This window comes from Sesamum indicum, linkage group LG6 (assembly GCF_000512975.1).
Source record: "Sesamum indicum cultivar Zhongzhi No. 13 linkage group LG6, S_indicum_v1.0, whole genome shotgun sequence".
NCBI classification, from domain to species: domain Eukaryota; kingdom Viridiplantae; phylum Streptophyta; class Magnoliopsida; order Lamiales; family Pedaliaceae; genus Sesamum; species Sesamum indicum.
This window is the reverse complement of record NC_026150.1, coordinates 285901-303101: the sequence shown is the minus strand read 5'-3', so window position 1 is coordinate 303101 and position 17201 is coordinate 285901. Positions and strand designations below refer to the sequence as shown.

The following is a 17201-nucleotide window of genomic DNA, read 5'->3' as shown; positions in this document are numbered from 1 at the left end:
GCTATTTTTGACTGCTCAGATAAAATTAAAAATGGAAAGATCAACTGTTTTTGCAACTTTACTATCAACAAAGTTCCAAGAGTTCTTCAGCAAAGAGTAACTTCAACCAAATTAGTTAGACTTCATCCAGATATAGTAGTAGATTAATTCATGTGATGTTGAAGTGCTGTCAAGGGAACCCATTATCCATTGCTCGAGTTGGGTTTGAAAAAGTTGGTGAAAGAAATAGAAGCCTGGATACTTTTAGACCAAGCATGTTCCCATCCTAGGCATTTGAATGTTTAAGCTGTTATAGTAGAATGAATCATCATATAGGCTCAGGCACCCACATTCAGGCCGCATTTGCCTTTGCAATTGAAAGGTATTACTAATGCAAAGAGACACCTCACCTGACCGACCAAGCCCATAGGAAATCACTCCTCATGGAAATGCATGTCGAAGATTGGATGTGATGCATAAGAAACAGTATGAAACCTTTTGTAATTGGCAAGTGGTAAGAATTAGCAAGACACATGCCAACACAGTAGATAATATAACATAAATATACAAGTTGCCAAAACAACCATTATAAGTGAGCATGTCTAGGTCTTGTTGTTAAGAATCAGTGAAGGTTGCAATTAAGTGGGCATCCAGATAAGTACAGTGCACTTCCCCTCAATTTCACCAATTCCAGTAAAATGTTCACCACAAAACTTCTTCCTGGTCCATTGCTGCATGATAACACAAAAAGATTTTAGCATAATTTGACAAATTGGTAAATTCAGCTGACTCAACATTAAGGTGTCTTTATACCAAGTGAAACTTCTTAGCATCACAAACAGGTAAAAAGCAGTCGGTTCAAACTAACCATAGCAGGTGAAGGAGCTATATCTCAGGATGGCAGTAGACCCTGCTGCAACTCTTGTCATCGAGTTTCTGAGCTTCAGCTATGCCTTTTGTGCTTCAGACACCTCTGGGGAAGAATGGACGTGTAGTTTTGATTCCTGCAGCTGTTGTTGCTGGTCTTCAAAATTGTCCAGTTCTTGTTCATAAAGTGCATACTCCTCAGGCTTCTCCCACTAATGGCATATTATGGAGCCATCACAATCCAAGATAATCCAGATAATGGAGAACAAAAACTTTGCAGAAAGAGAAGGAGTTCTTACTCTGCTTTCACATGTTACACAATTATAATAATACAAGTCTCCATCAGGTGAGACATGCTCGCTCCAGTCACATTCTATAGTGTGTTCTATCTCGGCAACTGAATCACATGCATGAGACACAGGTGTAGTACCATTGCTTGTAATTGTTGTCGTCTTGCATCCTGAATGTGAAGACTGAAAATATACACGACAGGCATATTTACAACATGGAGTGAAGAAGTCAATGCAAATCATCTTTTTTTTGTTAAAGATGTTCCTCAAGTCACATTCATCACAAGACAAGAGACAAGAAGAAATCTCCCAGAAGCCCAGCACAGCAGACATGCAATTGAAATAGAATCTTTAATATAACTAGTCAAATCAATATGCAAGCATCAAGAACAAAAACATCAGAGTAAGTTGCCAACAAACCAATTGCAATTCAAATACTCCTTATAATAGATTAACCACAAGGAAAAAAATGCTTGCATGAAACACAACCCAGCACCACAACTTGTTAAGGGGAATAAACAACTTAATGCAATAGAGAGCAACTTAGATATCTTTATATGAAAACTAGCAGCAGAAGAAAGTTATATAAGTTTTATACACAGATCAGTAATTCTAGGTCTATGATAGGAATTCAGAAAACACCAGCACGTACAATTTCGCAAAATGTTAAGCTTATTGTAAAAATGAGTAACATATCGGAGAATGAGTGATATATCTCTTCCGCAGGCTATGTATGACCAGCAATAATATGTTACCTTCACGTGTTGTTTTTCATTAGATTGCATAGGCCCATTAGAAGGATCATTCATATATGGAGCAGGCCTGCAGAAAACGTACACAAAGCAACACGTAGATGAAGACCACAACAAAGATCAGTGACAAAAGAGGTATAATGCAGACAATAGATAACATATATGTAAATACAAAACTTTTTTTAATTTGTTTAGACTGTATTAGGCATTTCTCAAGCATGCAATCAAGTTTCTTGACAATTCTTATTTCTAGAATCTGTTATCTTGGTTCAAAAAAAGGATTATCTTTACAAAGAATTTAATCACTGTGTTTTACTACATCAGTGTAACTCTGTAGTAACTTTTATCAACATAATTGATGGTTTCCAAATATTATCAAATGCATTTTTTTTTGTGTGTGTGTGTGTCTGCATCCATTTTGTAATGGGAGAAAATCAGCTGTTAAACTAAAATGCTCAATTTGCCAGAACGGACCATTGGCAGTCCAGCAATTCGCAAAAAATAAGACGGTTACAAAAATTGCACATCTCTTCATCTTGGAAAAGGAATGCATACGATTACAGACACAAGACAACACTTTTACAAGATCTGCAATTGTCATCAGAAAAAACATCAGTTGCAAGGATTGCCAAAATTCATGGTACCTTGAATCCCCTATCCTTGGCTTCTTGGGATCTGCAAACCGAACTATCAGCGGTTGATCACATCCCTAAAGAAAAAGTATCTCAGGAATAACTTATTAACTATGAAGAAACAAAATAAAATAGAAAAAATTGCACACACATACACACGCATGCAAACATAGAAGGCTTACTCTCATCACAAATTTTCCATGTAAAGCCTGAATTGCAGCAGCTGCCATATGTCTAGAAGAAAATTGGACGAATGCACATCCTTTGAAGCCAGAAAAAGTTCACATGAGGAAAAAGTATAGAAAATCAATAGCGACAAGCAAGGATTTTCAATGTGCCAGAATCCAAGAGCCACAATAGCCAGAGCGACCAATGCGGACCAATCACAACAAAATGTAAAAGGATGGCTCTTTTCACAAATTCAAGATTTATATTGAGGCATTGAGAATAGACAGGAAAATAAACTAGTGGGATGGTGGGAGCAACCCCAATTTATTAGTCAAGCATTTTCTCAAGCCTCATGCAATCTCTTAACAAACTTAGCTGTGGAGTGCGAGAAATTACAAGGTACACACCTCGGTTTTGCTTGAATTCATCCCGGACAATGAAAATCTCTTCAATAACACCAAATGGCGAAAATATCTGGCGGCAAAAACATTCACTCAGACCTTTATTATCTAGGTTTCAAAAGTGACAAAGAAACAAAAACAATGTGTATCTGAAGTATTTATCTTAGTCTTAATCAAAAGCATGCAGAATTTTAAAATACAAACAAACAAGACCCTTTTTGAACAGAAGAACAGATTTGTCCTGCAACTGTTATAGCCAACATACATTTGAAACTAAGAAATGTAGCATCCCCACTAAACATCATGCCATTACAGTACCAACCATATCAGCAGAAAATATACAAATAGAGAAGTCATAGTCATATCCTGTTTTGGAACTTGTCCATGTGGACTGCTTAAAGTCAAACAACAAGCAAGGGCTACGTATAATTCTTATCAAGCTACAAGGGGCAAACAAGACAAAGGAGTAATGCAAGCCAGTGTTAAGCTGAGTGCACAGTATACGAATATAGGCATAATCATCAAAATGAGACAAGGTGTGAGACAGCAGAAAAGACCAGACCGCAACAGTATGTATAGGCAAATATCAACAAAGAAGCGACTAAAAGTTACATACTTCTTCAATTTCCCATTTTGAAGATTGTCTATTCAAGCAGCCAACATACAATTTGTGGACATGTGCACCAAAGCTCCCTACAGACAGAGAAAGGAATCAAACGGCAAGAGGCAAAAGAAATCTTTTTAAAGTCAGAAAGCATGCAAGCAGAAGTACCACTGCAAGCTTGTGTAAGAACTCACAATATGCAATATATAAAGTTAAACAAATGAAAATTTTAAATCATAATGGATGAGCATAATATACACTATTCATAGGAAAGAAATTCAATTATGAAACCTTAAGATTGGAAGAAGGCTGCATTCTCAATGCTGATAGCCCGATAGAATGGCTAGTGGCATGAAACTTGATAGATCTATTCATTTATCAAATTTCAAACAATAAAACAAATGACAAACAGGTTGTGACTCCACCAAGTGCACAAGAAACACTTTGATCCAGAAGAACATAACCATTTGGAGAGAAGGAATATAGACAAAGCAACACAAGAAAGAATATCTTCACATCACAAATATTCCCACCAGATATTCGGCAGTTAGATGGTGCACAAGAAATGATTCACAGATTTCCGCAACAATATATGTGGGGCATCCTAAAAAATCCAAATGAAATTCAGTTTCCAAAATGTTTCATCCTAAAGCATTAAGTAAAACCAAGTCAGAACGGCATTGCAAGAAAATCATGACAAACAAGACAGTAAAATTGTCATAGAGAAGATAATCACCAAGGCGTTCGCGTTCCCCGTCTGCATATTTAACTTTTATAGGAATCAATGCCTGGATAACATTGATGTATCACATAAATCAAAGGTATCTGGGGGAAAGCATCCATACTCTCGGAATCTGCAAGAAGTATGAGACAACTTACCCCAGGAAAAGTATATTGACTGTGAAATGCACCAATAGCTCGTTCAGCTTGCTCTATGGTTGCATACTTCACAAAGCAGCACTCTAGAAGAACATAAGACCAAGAAACTTAAGTTAAATACTTCGATATTGGAAAGAATGTTAAATTGTCCTTCCAGGTTTAGCAACAAGCGAGAATGTGCATACATTAAACAGCAGAGCATACAGCATCAACAGGTAGATAAGTAAGCAAAAGAAAACAGAATAGTCATGCATACAATAAAAAACATGGCAACAGTAATCAAAAGTAGATCATTCTATTAGAAAGAAGGCATGGGAAAAGCACCCAACTTAATTAAGTTTTCGAGGATTATTGCACGCGGAATTTTCCAACTCTTAGACATAAAGTCTGGTCAAGAAAGAGTATTCTGAGTAATCTAAACAGTTGAAAGAAACTTTATCTCTTCTGCATTTTGAAGGCAAATGATGCACATTCCTTGGATTAATGAGACAATAGGATTTTCTCTTCTACATTCTCCCATAGTTTATATGCTTCCCTTAGCATAACATAATCAAGATATTTAATCAATCAACAGATAGGAGCTCTAGGATACATTTGCAATGAGAACATATGAAACAAAATTGATGTGAAATCATACATAGATGTTCCACAGAATTGCCATATCATGGTAAAAGCATGATGAAATACTTAATCCAATAGTGATTTCCATTTAATTTCAAGTATCAAGGTCTTGTGAAACACTATTGTCTCATACCCTGCTGTAAACCGGTCCGTTTATCCTTGAGAAGAACAACCTCAAGAATGTGTCCATATTCTCCAAATACAGCGCCAATCTGAAAGTAAAAGATATCATTTATTTATACTCAGAAGTGCTAAGCATGATAATTTGCCAATATAAATATATTGAAAAGAAAAAACGAGATGAAACAAAATCAAAATTAAGTAATGCAACATGAACTTGAGGGTTAATTTAGGTCAGCAGTACTACTTACATCTTGTTCAGTAGCTTCTCTTGGAATTCCTACCACGTATAGCTTCACAAAACCGCCACAGTCAACACCGTCTGCAGAACAAAAACCCGCCACAGTCAACACCGTCTGCAGAAGATTACAGTTAAAAATAGGGAGAAAACGAGGTTAAAAATCAGTAATTCAAAAACTAAAAGTTTTGTATTACTAGGGTGAGAAAGTAGTCTCTTCTGGCCCGAAAGGGGAAGCGAGTGATTGGAGCTGGCGTTGAGGTGGTAACCAGTTGAAGCATTCTGCTCGCTGTTCAAATTATGGTGGTGACGGTGGTCGGGTTGGTGGTAGTGATGGGCGCCGTGCAAGTGGTCTTGGCGAAAGTCGTGATAGTAGTGGGCACTGTCGGTAGGAAAAGATGACGTGGTAGCTAAGTGATCGGCGCGCCTCTCCCCTCCGTGTCTGTCCATCAATTTCCCGGAAGTATAAACAATCAGGTAAGTAGTATTCCAGCAGCCCTACCACAAGATTGGCCACAAACATACACCCACCCCACCCGTTTGAAGTTCCAATACTAATTATATACTTTTACATTTATTCTTTTCCTTTTTCATTTTTCAAAACATTCTCAAAAATTGGGAAAAAGGAGCTAATAAATCAGTAAATCACGCATATATCTCCTAATTATATATAAAAAAGAATATTAATAAAACATCATATATTAATTAATTAAAAGTATATATATTGTTAAAATAAGCTTCCTTCAAGCTTGAAGCAAAATTCGAACCCCAAACTTGATTGAAATTGAACCAATTATATCACAAACACAATGTATTTGTGTTTATAACCTAACAAAAATGACTAATCACACATAATATGATTGATTTGTCTAATTTAGAGAAAATTTTGTCTGAACTAACTAATGCTTCTTGCAAAAGATCAAGTCCTCCTTCAGATTCCAAGAAATACATTGAATGAGAATTGTTGGAAAATGTACATGCCTTTTAATCTTCCCATGAAACTTAAATAAATTATGCATTCACTCTCTTCACTATTAAACCTTTCTATAAATAGTGGTTAACGTCAGTGCAAAATTGTACGAAGATCAATTAATGGCCTCAAACAAATATGTGATTTCATTCTCAGGCGTTAGAATTGAAACGACGGTAACGGACAAGGCAGCCAGCGTCACCAACTGGGTGCAGGAAGTGCTTTCCATGTACGGTGGACAAAGTATCATAGTCGGCCTGGACTGCGAGTGGAAGCCCAACTCCTACGCCTTGGAGAACAACAAAATTGCAACACTCCAGCTCTGCGCGGACACCAAGTGTCTCATCCTCCAACTCTTTTACTTGGATTTCATTCCTCAGTCCCTCAAGAATTTCTTGGTTCATCCCAGTGTCACGTTTGTTGGAGTTGGAGTTGAGGATGATGCGTACAAGCTTCAGAAAGAGTATGGGCTGGTTTGCCCTGCTGTGACTGACATTCAAGAAATGGCTATGGCAAGTCACCCATTGGAATTCATTCGTAGGCCGGGGCTGAAGGACCTGGCTAGCTGGTTTGTGGGGCTTAACATGGCTAAGCCCATTCATGTTTGTCGGAGCAATTGGGAAGCTAGGAACTTGAGTCTGGACCAGATTGAGTATGCTTGTATTGATGCTTATGCTTCTTACAGGATTGGCCGTAAGCTTCTCAATGGACGTTGATTACCGATGTTTGTTTATGTTCTAATTCTCTATCTTTTCTGCTTGTTTGGCTGAATGATAAGAAAGGAAATGGAGTAATTTTAAGATATTATTTTCGTGTTTCTTATAATGATTTATTTAGAAAATAATTGGAATCTAGACAAAAGGAACATCAAATACTATCCAGGTTGGGCCTATGGGAATATTGGACCGTTGTTCATTTCGGTGACCCCATACGTTTGTCTGCCGCTTCGGCCCTACCGGGGATTGTGTTGCCCATATCCTGCTGTCGACCATCATCCCTGTTGACCAAAATTGTTTTTTAAGGTTGACTCATTTTCAAATTTTTGTTTAAACATTTGTATTGTGTATTAAAGAGGGTCATCTTAACAATTGTTTGTGAGCCTGCTAAGCTTGTAACTCATGTCCGCATATGCTGGTGATTATATTGCGACTATGTCCAACTTTGTTTAATTTAGATTCTATTTACGAAAACGGGATATGCTTTTCAAATAGATTAAATTTATTATTTAAAAAAAAAACATTCAAGATAAAAAAACCACCTTAGAATTGCTTTAATTATTCCAATGCATCAGACTTTGACACAACCTTTCAAACCATTATTCCTACATCAATTATATAAAAATGTAATAATCGAGATAGAAAATCTTAAGAATCTTAGATTATGTGGAAAAATAAAAAAAATAGTTTTAATTTAAAAACAATAAAAATTTATGTGTGTTCTTTTTTTTTTTTGTTTTTAATTTCTATAATGATAAAAAATTACTCAAAGCGGAGAGAAAAATAAATGAATACAAATACTAACATTGTGTTTGGATTCGTGTGGTGTTTTAAAAATAGAAAAAGAAAAATAGAGATAAGTAAGTGTGTGTTGAAAATAGATAATATGTTTAGATTTGTGTTTTGGGATTATTTAAAATATTTTAAAATAAGTGGTGTAGGTATAATGTTGAGATTTGGGAGATAAAAATCACGTCAAATCATATATTTTTATATATAAATATTTTATGTTTACTGTTGTATGTTTGGGAGACAAAAAATACTATTTATTATTAAATTATATCTGTTTTATATTATGTATATATATTATATATAAAAAATTGAAAAACAAAAAAATACGCAAATAAGATATAAAAATAAAAAAATAAACATTGAATGTACTTTATCTTATGTCGAAAAAGGCGATAATACAAATCCAAACAAAGCCTAAGGTTTTCAAGCTTTGGGAAATTTGGGTAAAATGTTTGAAACTTGTGGAAGAAATGAACGCAGCAAATTCTGGAATTATGGTTATTGGAAATATTAGGAAAAAGCAGTGGTGAAAAAAAAGAAAAACAACAACTCATAGCCAACGTGGAATGGATAAAATATGAAGTTTATAAAACCTCGACGTATAAAATGGTCCGGCCCAGCAATCGTCGGGCTACCCGACAAAGGTTGTCTGGTTGTTGCCTCTCCTCGCTTCATGACGTCATCTTCTCCTCTGTATTCATCCAATCCATCATTTCATACTTGTCCGTCCCGACGGACGTAAATATATTGAAGGGGAAAGAAGAGGCAATATAAGGAAAGTTGAATATGGGGGGTGGATAACTTCTTTCTCGAAACTTCACAAACCCTCCTTTTTTCCGTGCCTTGTCGCTGAATTTTGAGGTTTCCAAATATTGTTTCATAATTGGTACGCCCAATTTCTCCGTAATTTTATCTCATGTTTTTCTTTTTCATTTTCTTTTGGTATTTTTATTGTTCCTTTGTGGATTTCCGATTTCCAGCTGCATTATTTGTTTGGACAAACACTTGATGTTGAGTTTTATATGTTGTATTCTTTCGAGGGAAATTAATTGTCGAATGTTGTCTTCTTGGAGGCTCCTGTCCGGAATCCTGACATTTTGAAAGTTTTCATGATTTTTTAATTCCAGGAAATTTTGTTGCTTTGGAATTCTGCTGGGTTTTTTCTGAGCCCTGTTTATATTTTGGAGGTAAACTGAACATCTTGATAGGAAAAGTGAAAAATTGAGATCAGTGCATCCATTTGGTTGTTACATGCACGCTGTATGATTTGGACAACATAGAGAGATAATTTCAGGGGGAGAATTGACGAATTAAGCCCAGATAAGTATATAAATTAATGGAAAATGGAATATAGCAACTCAAAAGCAAAAGACGTCGTAGTTGATATTGAGAGTGGTGACGCAAGTCATGGAGCTAATGTCAAAAGAGATCCCGTTTCGAGTAAGGCGAAGAAATCATTGAACAGGCTTGTTGGTGGGATTTTGGGATACAATAAATCAGCCGAAAGTGAGCCCAGCATAAAGGCAGATGCCAGTTCTGCTGGAGGATTGGTTGAGGATCCACATGAGACGACGGCATTGTTGGCGGATAACAATCCAGGACAGCAGCCGTGTCAGGGGCTTTTTCCGCTTGCTGAAAAGGACCATGAGAAAGAGAGAAGGAAGGCTGGAAAAGTTAAAAAGGCTCCCAAACCGCCTCGGCCTCCTAAAGGTCCCTCCTTGGATGCTGCTGACATGAGGTTGATCAAAGAGATTTCTAAGATTGCTATGAAGAAGCGGGAGAGGATTGAACGTCTTAAAGCATATAAGAAGATGAAAGCAGCTAGATTGCCGCCACCCTCATCATCATCATCGTCGTCATTTTCACCATCTTCTGGTGGCACTATATCGGCCATGGTCATCACGATTCTCTTTATTCTTGTGCTAATCTTCCAAGGTATATCATCATATTCTCTTAGAAGTATTATATCTGCTGAATTCATACACAAATGGGAAGTAGTACATTCTGCTGATGTTGAAAACATCCTCCAAAATGGGAAGTAAATCAAATATATGGTGTACGACGCAAACCCTTCTTGAATGACTTCGTTATTCATATCTTGAAATCTTAATTTATTTTCATGCATCAGGGGTCATGAGTTGATATGTTTCAGAAGTTGGGAATTTGATGTTTCAGATGATGAAAACGTTTTACGTTTCGCTTTAGGAACTCCATGTCTAGACGTCACCTTGTGTTTTGATTTTCATTTTTATTCTGTATCCGTTTCAATTGAAGGCGGATGAACAGATAGATCTTAATGAGTTGTACAATTTGATTGTGTTAAGTTATGTCATGTCATTACTTATTAAGTTCCTCAAAGGGTCTCCCCATTTTGTCTGGTTTGGTGCTTGTAAGTTTTCAGATGTTGCACATTTATGCACCCAAGATAGATCAATTTTCACTGAGATAACATTGGGACAAAGAGGTTTTGCCTGCTGATATTTTTCACGGGGATTATGTTGCAGTTGACCTGAGCAAGAACAAACCTGGAATGGGTACTGCATTTTCCCTTTCAGGAACGTTACAGTTTAGACACTGGCAGGAACTATTGTTGAATATTTTCACAGTAGTGAAACTAGCAAGAGAGAGTTTTTTGCATATTTGAAATATGCTTGCTGAGATACCTTGTTGTTAGATAAAAAAAGTTAGGGCTTTGGTCACATTGCAAAGAGTCTCTCAAAGTAACCAATTTCTTGTGTGGTTTGCATGCCATCTATCAAACTTATAGAGCATCAAGATCTTGTAATCCATCCAAACACTCTGATGCTAAACGAAGCTGATAGTTGGCCTATCTTTGTATATTTGAATAGGTTGTTACAATGATGAATAATGTTGTTAGCTTTTGTGGTCAATTATTTCTCTGCAGGGCTTGGTTCCCTCGGTAGTTCAAATTTGGCACTCACGGAGGCTCCTCAACCAGCACCAGAGACAACAGACTTGTCGCCTATCCAGCTTTACAAAACTGTTATGTCGGATGATGGTGCTGCATCAAGTTTTCTGCCACCCAAGTCCGTACTACTTTTACCCCCCATTTTTCATTACTTGCTTCTCGTAAAATAATTAAATCCATCATTTATTTAACTTTGTCGATGCAGATCTAACAACTAGCTCTCTGGTTTTGGAGTTGTGTTTGCCTGGTAACAACGGATAATCTTGAAGTAGAAGAAAACAATTGAAGCCACAAGACACCGTTTCTGGAGACCAAACTCTAACTGAGGTGCAAATTGTTGCTCTGTGTGTGTATGCAGCAGCTGCTGGATTCTTGCAGTTGTTTTATTTTATTTATTTATTTTACAAGTTAACTTACGGAATATACGGAGGGGAAAGATAAGTTGTATTAAGAAGTTGAGAGTTTTCTTCTGAGGAGCAGAGTAAAATTACAAAATGTGATAGTGAGCTAAGGGTGCAAGGATGTGAAGATTAGGGAGAGTACAAAGCAACAGGGCACGAGTGTTGTCATAATTGTGAAGCTGATAATTGTTGTATTGTCCATTATCTCATAACATACTTTCTCTACACCATATCTATACTATATATTATTAATGAAGAAAAAGAAGAAGAGTGTGACTTTGATGTCTTGGTCTCTCACTTTTATTTTTGTCTCTCCATCTTGGTTGGTTTGGATCTCAAACTCGTTTATGGTCTTACAAAAAATTACAGCTTCTAATAGAATTAAATACAGAAACATAACTTCATCTAAAATTAAACATTGAGAATGGAAATAAAATCAAACAAAACTATTAATTTCTACAATAAAAAATAGTTTCCAATTGATAGGTGTTGAAGAGTAGTAAATGTTTGCCCAACTCGGAAGAAGCATGGACCAATGCAATTTCAATTTCATGTTCACCCATCTTTTGGAATAGTCCAATTGGATAAGGGGTAAAATTACTCCCTTCCTCGTGCCTTCTTCCCCTCATCCCCCCATGATGTCTTTGCTAAAAAAAGTCATCTTCTTCTCCAAAACAAGGTTTCTTCAAATGGCACCACAAGACCTATAATTTAACATGAATATTTATTTTTTTAATACTACTTTTTTATGATTTTGAATAAATATTTCTTAAAATTTTGACATTGTCATTTATTATGCATAAAGGATGGTAAAAATTAAATTACCAGTTATTCTTCATATAAATAAACCTGAGTTTGATCATTTTCAAAGATTAATTTAAATAAATTGTCTATAATTAATATCAATTTTATTTTTTTAATTTTATAGCAATTTATGGTTATCATTTGAATAACTGAATAAACGATACCTCAACCTCAAGCAATCCTTAGCAGTCACATCACAAATGGGCTTCGCTATTTGAATTTGGGCTGAGGCCCAAAATTTAAAAATGTCGGTTGCTTGGTAAACGCTGATAATAATAGGTTTATTAAAAATCCAGAAGCTCCCTCCGTTTAACGTAACTATATATTGGCGACCGCAAACCCTAACCATTCTTTTAGTTTCTCTCTCTAGGGTTTCGTCTTCCCCATCGGACCTTCTATATTATCTTCCGCTCTCCCTATTTGACGGACAAATTTATTGCCACGGCATTGGAGGAGGAACCTTAGGTAGATGGGAACGGAGAGGAAGAGGAAGGTGAGCCTGTTTGATGTAGTGGACGAGACGGCTGTTTCCGGGAAGATGTCCAGAGCCAACGGCGGGGGAACGGCCACTGCCGCGGTCGCTTCGACGATTAACAGGTGGAATGGAAGGCCTTATTCCCAGAGGTATTATGAGATTTTAGAGAAGAGGAAGTCTCTCCCTGTCTGGCACCAGAAAGAGGAGTTTTTGCAGGCGCTTAGAACCAATCAGACCCTAATTCTTGTCGGTGAAACTGGTAGTGGTAAAACCACTCAGGTTAGTATTCATGCACCTTATAGTTTTATGATGTTATATTTGAGTTCATAGACCCCTATCGTTAGGGATCTCAAGCTTTTGGAGCTAAGTATTTGCTTAAACCGCTGGCTTTAATGAAGCCTCGCATTATCGAGAGGATGTCGCAGTTTTTCATCTCCATATAAAACCAGCGAATTCCTGTGTTTTCTGGTTTGCGATTGCCAGCAAGTGGGAAACGTTTTAAGACGGTGGCATGAATATTTGTTTTTTTTCCCCGTGTGAGAGGCGGTCCCCTTCTCAAACCTTTGTGATAAGACGAAGTTTACAAGTTTGCATTTGCCACAAAGAGCAATGCATGGTGGAGATGGGGAGCTGCCTCTTGCTATCTATTGTGGTTATGGCAAGGAAAAGTATTTCCGGTTCATCCCCTTTTCAGTTCTCACACTTCCTATAAGTTTAATACATTATTCTCTTTCATCTCCTTGCTTACTTCTCCAACACCTGCAATTCTAAAATTAGCTTTTCTATTAATTGATTCTGCAACTTTATGACACTTCTCTAATTACGTTTCTACAATAACTTAGGTGGATTTTGTCTTATGCCAATATTTCCTTCCTTGAACTAATTAGTTGAGCTAGGGGATTGTATTTTAACGTTTTGGTTTTGTCACAGATTCCCCAGTTCGTACTGGATGCTGTAGAGATAGAGACTGCAGATAAACGTAGGAAGTTCATGGTTGGATGTACACAGCCTCGCAGGGTGGCTGCAATGTCTGTTTCAAGGAGGGTTGCTGAAGAGATGGATGTGACAATTGGAGAGGAAGTAGGTTATAGTATACGTTTCGAGGATTGTAGCAGTGCACGGACTGTATTAAAGTAAATTTTTTCATCATTTGGACCCTTCCTTTTTCAGTTTGTTTGTTGGAGTTCTTACTTGTCTTCCATTGCGATACTTTCCTGATACATCTCCTTCTATGTTTCAGGTACTTAACAGATGGTATGCTTTTAAGAGAAGCCATGACAGATCCATTGCTGGAGAGATATAAAGTGATAATTCTTGATGAGGCTCATGAGAGAACTTTGGCAACAGATGTTCTATTTGGGCTTCTGAAGGAAGTGTTGAAAAACAGACCTGACCTGAAACTAGTAGTTATGAGTGCCACTCTAGAGGCTGAAAAGTTTCAAGGCTACTTTTTTGGTGCACCACTCATGAAAGTTCCTGGAAGGCTTCATCCAGTCGAGATCTTTTATACCCAGGAGCCTGAGAGGGATTACCTCGAAGCTGCTATAAAGACTGTATATCAGATACATGCGTGTGAACCTCCTGGTGATATACTTGTTTTCCTGACCGGTGAAGAGGAAATCGAAGATGCATGTAAAAAATTAGCTAAGGAAATAGCTAATGCTGGGGATCAAGTAGGACCAGCTAAAATAGTGCCACTGTATTCAACACTTCCTCCAGCAATGCAGCAGAAGATTTTTGAACCCGCTCCACCTCCGGCTGTGGAAGGTGGTCCTCCAGGAAGAAAGATTGTTGTTTCTACAAATATTGCTGAAACCTCTTTGACAATTGATGGCATAGTTTATGTCATAGACCCTGGGTTTGCAAAACAAAAAGTCTACAATCCACGAATTCGTGTTGAGTCTCTGTTGGTTTCTCCTATATCAAAGGCTAGTGCCCATCAACGGTCAGGACGTGCTGGAAGAACGCAGCCTGGAAAATGTTTCAGGCTCTACACTGAAAAGAGTTTCCACAATGACCTTGCACCGCAGACCTATCCAGAGATATTAAGGTCAAACCTTGCGAACACTGTTCTAACTTTGAAAAAACTGGGGATAGATGATCTGGTGCATTTTGATTTTATGGATCCACCTGCTCCGGAGACTCTGATGAGAGCATTGGAGGTTCTGAATTACTTAGGAGCCCTCGATGATGATGGGAACTTGACCAAGTTGGGTGAAATCATGAGTGAGTTTCCCTTGGATCCTCAGATGGCGAAAATGCTGGTTGTCAGTCCAGAATTTAATTGTTCCAACGAGATCCTCTCTATATCTGCTATGCTTTCAGGTATGCAACTTTACTCTTTGTCTCAGTCTTGAGTATTGCCCCATATCTACAAAGAAGTAGATCCTCTTTGTCGAGTCTGTGCTTCATCATGTGTGAAGTCTGTGCTCTGGTTGTCATATATCTGCAGATATGGTTCCGCGGGTGGCAACCACAGATACTTAATTGCATACATGAGTGCAAAAGCACTCGTGTATCTTGTTGGTATCTGAGTGTCTGTTTAGGTTGTCATCAGCATCTCTTGTCTGGGTTTCATGCCTCCATTGGCATGTACCAAGGATTTCTAAGTAAGTGCTGATGCAGATAGTTGCAGTTTCTCAGTATTCTCTCATGAAGCAAATGGTGTCGTCTGGCCTCTATACATCTGCTGACCTTCCGTGGGCCTCCTCTGTGATAACCAATTTTTTCTCTAGTACCCAATTGCTTTGTCCGGCCTAGGGAGGCTCAAAAAGCTGCAGATGAAGCAAAAGCTCGTTTTGGGCACATCGACGGAGATCATCTCACGCTGTTGAATGTGTATCATGCTTACAAACAAAATAGTGAGTGATAGTTTCAATATCTCTTCATTTGGTTCCCCTTTTCTTGCTATATGTAGTGGTGCTAATATTTGCTCATAAATGTTGATGTGTAGAGGAAGATCCACAGTGGTGCTATGAGAATTTTATCAATCATAGAGCACTGAAGTCTGCAGACAATGTCAGACAGCAGCTAGCTCGCATTATGGCCAGATTCAATTTGAAGCTATGCAGTACAGACTTTAACAGCCGTGATTACTATGTGAATATCAGGAAGGCTATGCTGGCTGGATACTTTATGCAGGTTGCCCATTTAGAGCGGACTGGGCACTATCTAACTGTGAAAGACAACCAAGTATGTGCTCACAACAGTGCCCAATATTGCATTTAAAATGTCTAATATGTGTTCTACCATCCTGATCTTTTTATATGTTTCCTTCACCAATATTTATGGCATGAATTAACGTTGCAGGTTGTTCACTTACATCCTTCAAATTGCCTGGACCATAAGCCGGAGTGGGTTATCTACAATGAATATGTCCTAACAAGCAGGAACTTCATTCGTACAGTAACGGATATTCGTGGCGAATGGTCAGTTTCTGGTCACTATGTTTTGTGCTGTTGCATGGAAAATAGATTGCCACATGTGATATGTACATATTTTCTCCTTCTTGCAACTGTTATTACGAGGGGCTATAGGAGGTGATTGATGTAACCAAAATGTGCTGCTTTCTCCTCATGTCCATAGAATCTAGTTGAGTGACATCGTGATATGTTGATGCTTTTGTTTCTGATGGAGAAGGAATCATAAGTTGGAGTTAGAGTTGCTACTCCCTAATTTGTATAGAATGTCATCGACACACTCGACTTTAATCTTTCATTTCTTTCGAGGCTCTTATGGGTGTCTGTTGACTTTTCCCTTCTTTCATATTGGTGGAAATGGGTTGGTAATTTTGCGCTTTCAGTGTCCCCTTTCTACACCTTTTGTTCAGTTTCTTTTTGGTAGGCTGTTATATTCCTTTCATTTTTCCATGGAGTTCCATGATGATATTTCGTGTATATTTAAATATTTTTTCTATAGACTTCTGGTACTTGAGTACTTGGTGGTAACAAAGATGTTTTTTCCTATAGACTTCTGGTACTTCAAGTACTTGGTGGCAACAAAAATGAGAAAATTGATGAAAAGAGAGATAGATTAAAGGGGCCATTGTTAGGTGTGGTTTTTGCTCAAGTTGGTTATAGGAGTGAGTCTCTGCAGGATGGTGCATGATGGTCATGTTTGCTTCTTTTCATATTCTTTAAAAAAATCTGGGAATGGTTCTGTGTGGCAGGTGGTTTCCAGCACTTGTTTTCATATTTGTGTTTTTTGGTGAAATAGTAATTAAATTTTAATTTCGTCAGTAAGTGGTCTTGATCTCCATGATATGCTTTTTTGTTATTATATTCCATTTTTAAAATCTGTTTGGATTTCTTATTGTTTGTAGGTTGGTTGATGTCGCACCGCATTACTATGACCTTTCCAACTTTCCCAATTGTGAAGCAAAGCGCCAACTAGAGAAACTGTATAAGAAGCGGGAGAATGCGAGGGAAGAGAGCAGGAATAAGAAATGAAGTGATATGCGTGGAGGAAGACCTGAAGATCTTCATGGAAGTCTCCTCCGCATTTTGGTTGAGCACAACCCCCCCCCCCCCCCCCCCCCCCCCACCCCCCGACCCCCCCGCCCCC

At 37.8% G+C, this 17201-nt stretch overlaps 4 protein-coding genes across 6 annotated transcripts in view; 3 read left to right on the top strand and 1 right to left on the bottom strand.

Annotated features, from left to right (window-relative positions):
- On the bottom strand, positions 296-6105 carry LOC105163027 (flowering time control protein FCA). The gene is made up of 13 exons (XM_011081229.2): positions 5749-6105; positions 5565-5635; positions 5327-5405; positions 4573-4655; positions 4430-4481; positions 3706-3782; positions 3096-3162; positions 2703-2782; positions 2533-2597; positions 1892-1958; positions 1146-1319; positions 848-1058; positions 296-710 (listed from the first exon to the last, which is right to left on the bottom strand). The coding sequence occupies exons 1-12, from the start codon at positions 5999-6001 to the stop codon at positions 927-929; spliced, it is 1200 nt and encodes a 399-aa protein (XP_011079531.1). The 5' UTR covers positions 6002-6105; the 3' UTR covers positions 296-710; positions 848-926.
- LOC105163026 (Werner Syndrome-like exonuclease) lies at positions 6483-7459 on the top strand. The gene has a single exon (XM_011081228.2). The coding sequence runs from the start codon at positions 6644-6646 to the stop codon at positions 7235-7237; it is 594 nt and encodes a 197-aa protein (XP_011079530.1). The 5' UTR covers positions 6483-6643; the 3' UTR covers positions 7238-7459.
- On the top strand, positions 8645-11641 carry LOC105163025. Its single transcript, XM_011081226.2, has 4 exons — positions 8645-8915; positions 9157-9964; positions 10935-11076; positions 11164-11641. The coding sequence occupies exons 2-4, from the start codon at positions 9373-9375 to the stop codon at positions 11174-11176; spliced, it is 747 nt and encodes a 248-aa protein (XP_011079528.1). The 5' UTR covers positions 8645-8915; positions 9157-9372; the 3' UTR covers positions 11177-11641.
- Positions 12486-17201, top strand: part of LOC105163024 (probable pre-mRNA-splicing factor ATP-dependent RNA helicase DEAH2) — a 5147-nt gene continuing 431 nt past the window's right edge. Inside the window, exons 1-7 of one of the 3 annotated variants that reach the window (XM_011081225.2) lie at positions 12491-12917; positions 13569-13771; positions 13879-14963; positions 15374-15499; positions 15592-15830; positions 15948-16066; positions 16960-17168. In XM_011081225.2, coding sequence (XP_011079527.1) covers positions 12633-12917; positions 13569-13771; positions 13879-14963; positions 15374-15499; positions 15592-15830; positions 15948-16066; positions 16960-17086 — 2184 coding nt within the window. In that variant the 5' untranslated portion in view covers positions 12491-12632 and the 3' untranslated portion in view covers positions 17087-17168. Of the gene's footprint in view, positions 12918-13568; positions 13772-13878; positions 14964-15263; positions 15500-15591; positions 15831-15947; positions 16067-16959; positions 17169-17201 lie in introns of those variants that run through there. The other 2 variants (XM_020694575.1, XM_020694576.1) reach the window with 2 other exon arrangements.

Excerpts from the sequence above, each read along its gene's own strand:
- LOC105163025 (XM_011081226.2), top strand. The coding sequence starts at position 9,373 with ATGGAATATAGCAACTCAAAAGCAAAAGACGTCGTAGTTGATATTGAG. Across the intron at positions 9,965-10,934 it reads TCTTGTGCTAATCTTCCAAG|GGCTTGGTTCCCTCGGTAGT; the intron begins GTATATCATCAT and ends ATTTCTCTGCAG.
- LOC105163026 (XM_011081228.2), top strand. The coding sequence starts at position 6,644 with ATGGCCTCAAACAAATATGTGATTTCATTCTCAGGCGTTAGAATTGAA.
- LOC105163027 (XM_011081229.2), bottom strand. The coding sequence starts at position 6,001 with ATGGACAGACACGGAGGGGAGAGGCGCGCCGATCACTTAGCTACCACG. Across the intron at positions 4,656-5,326 it reads ACGGACCGGTTTACAGCAGG|AGTGCTGCTTTGTGAAGTAT; the intron begins GTATGAGACAAT and ends ATGTTCTTCTAG. Across the intron at positions 1,059-1,145 it reads GTGTAACATGTGAAAGCAGA|TGGGAGAAGCCTGAGGAGTA; the intron begins GTAAGAACTCCT and ends ATATGCCATTAG.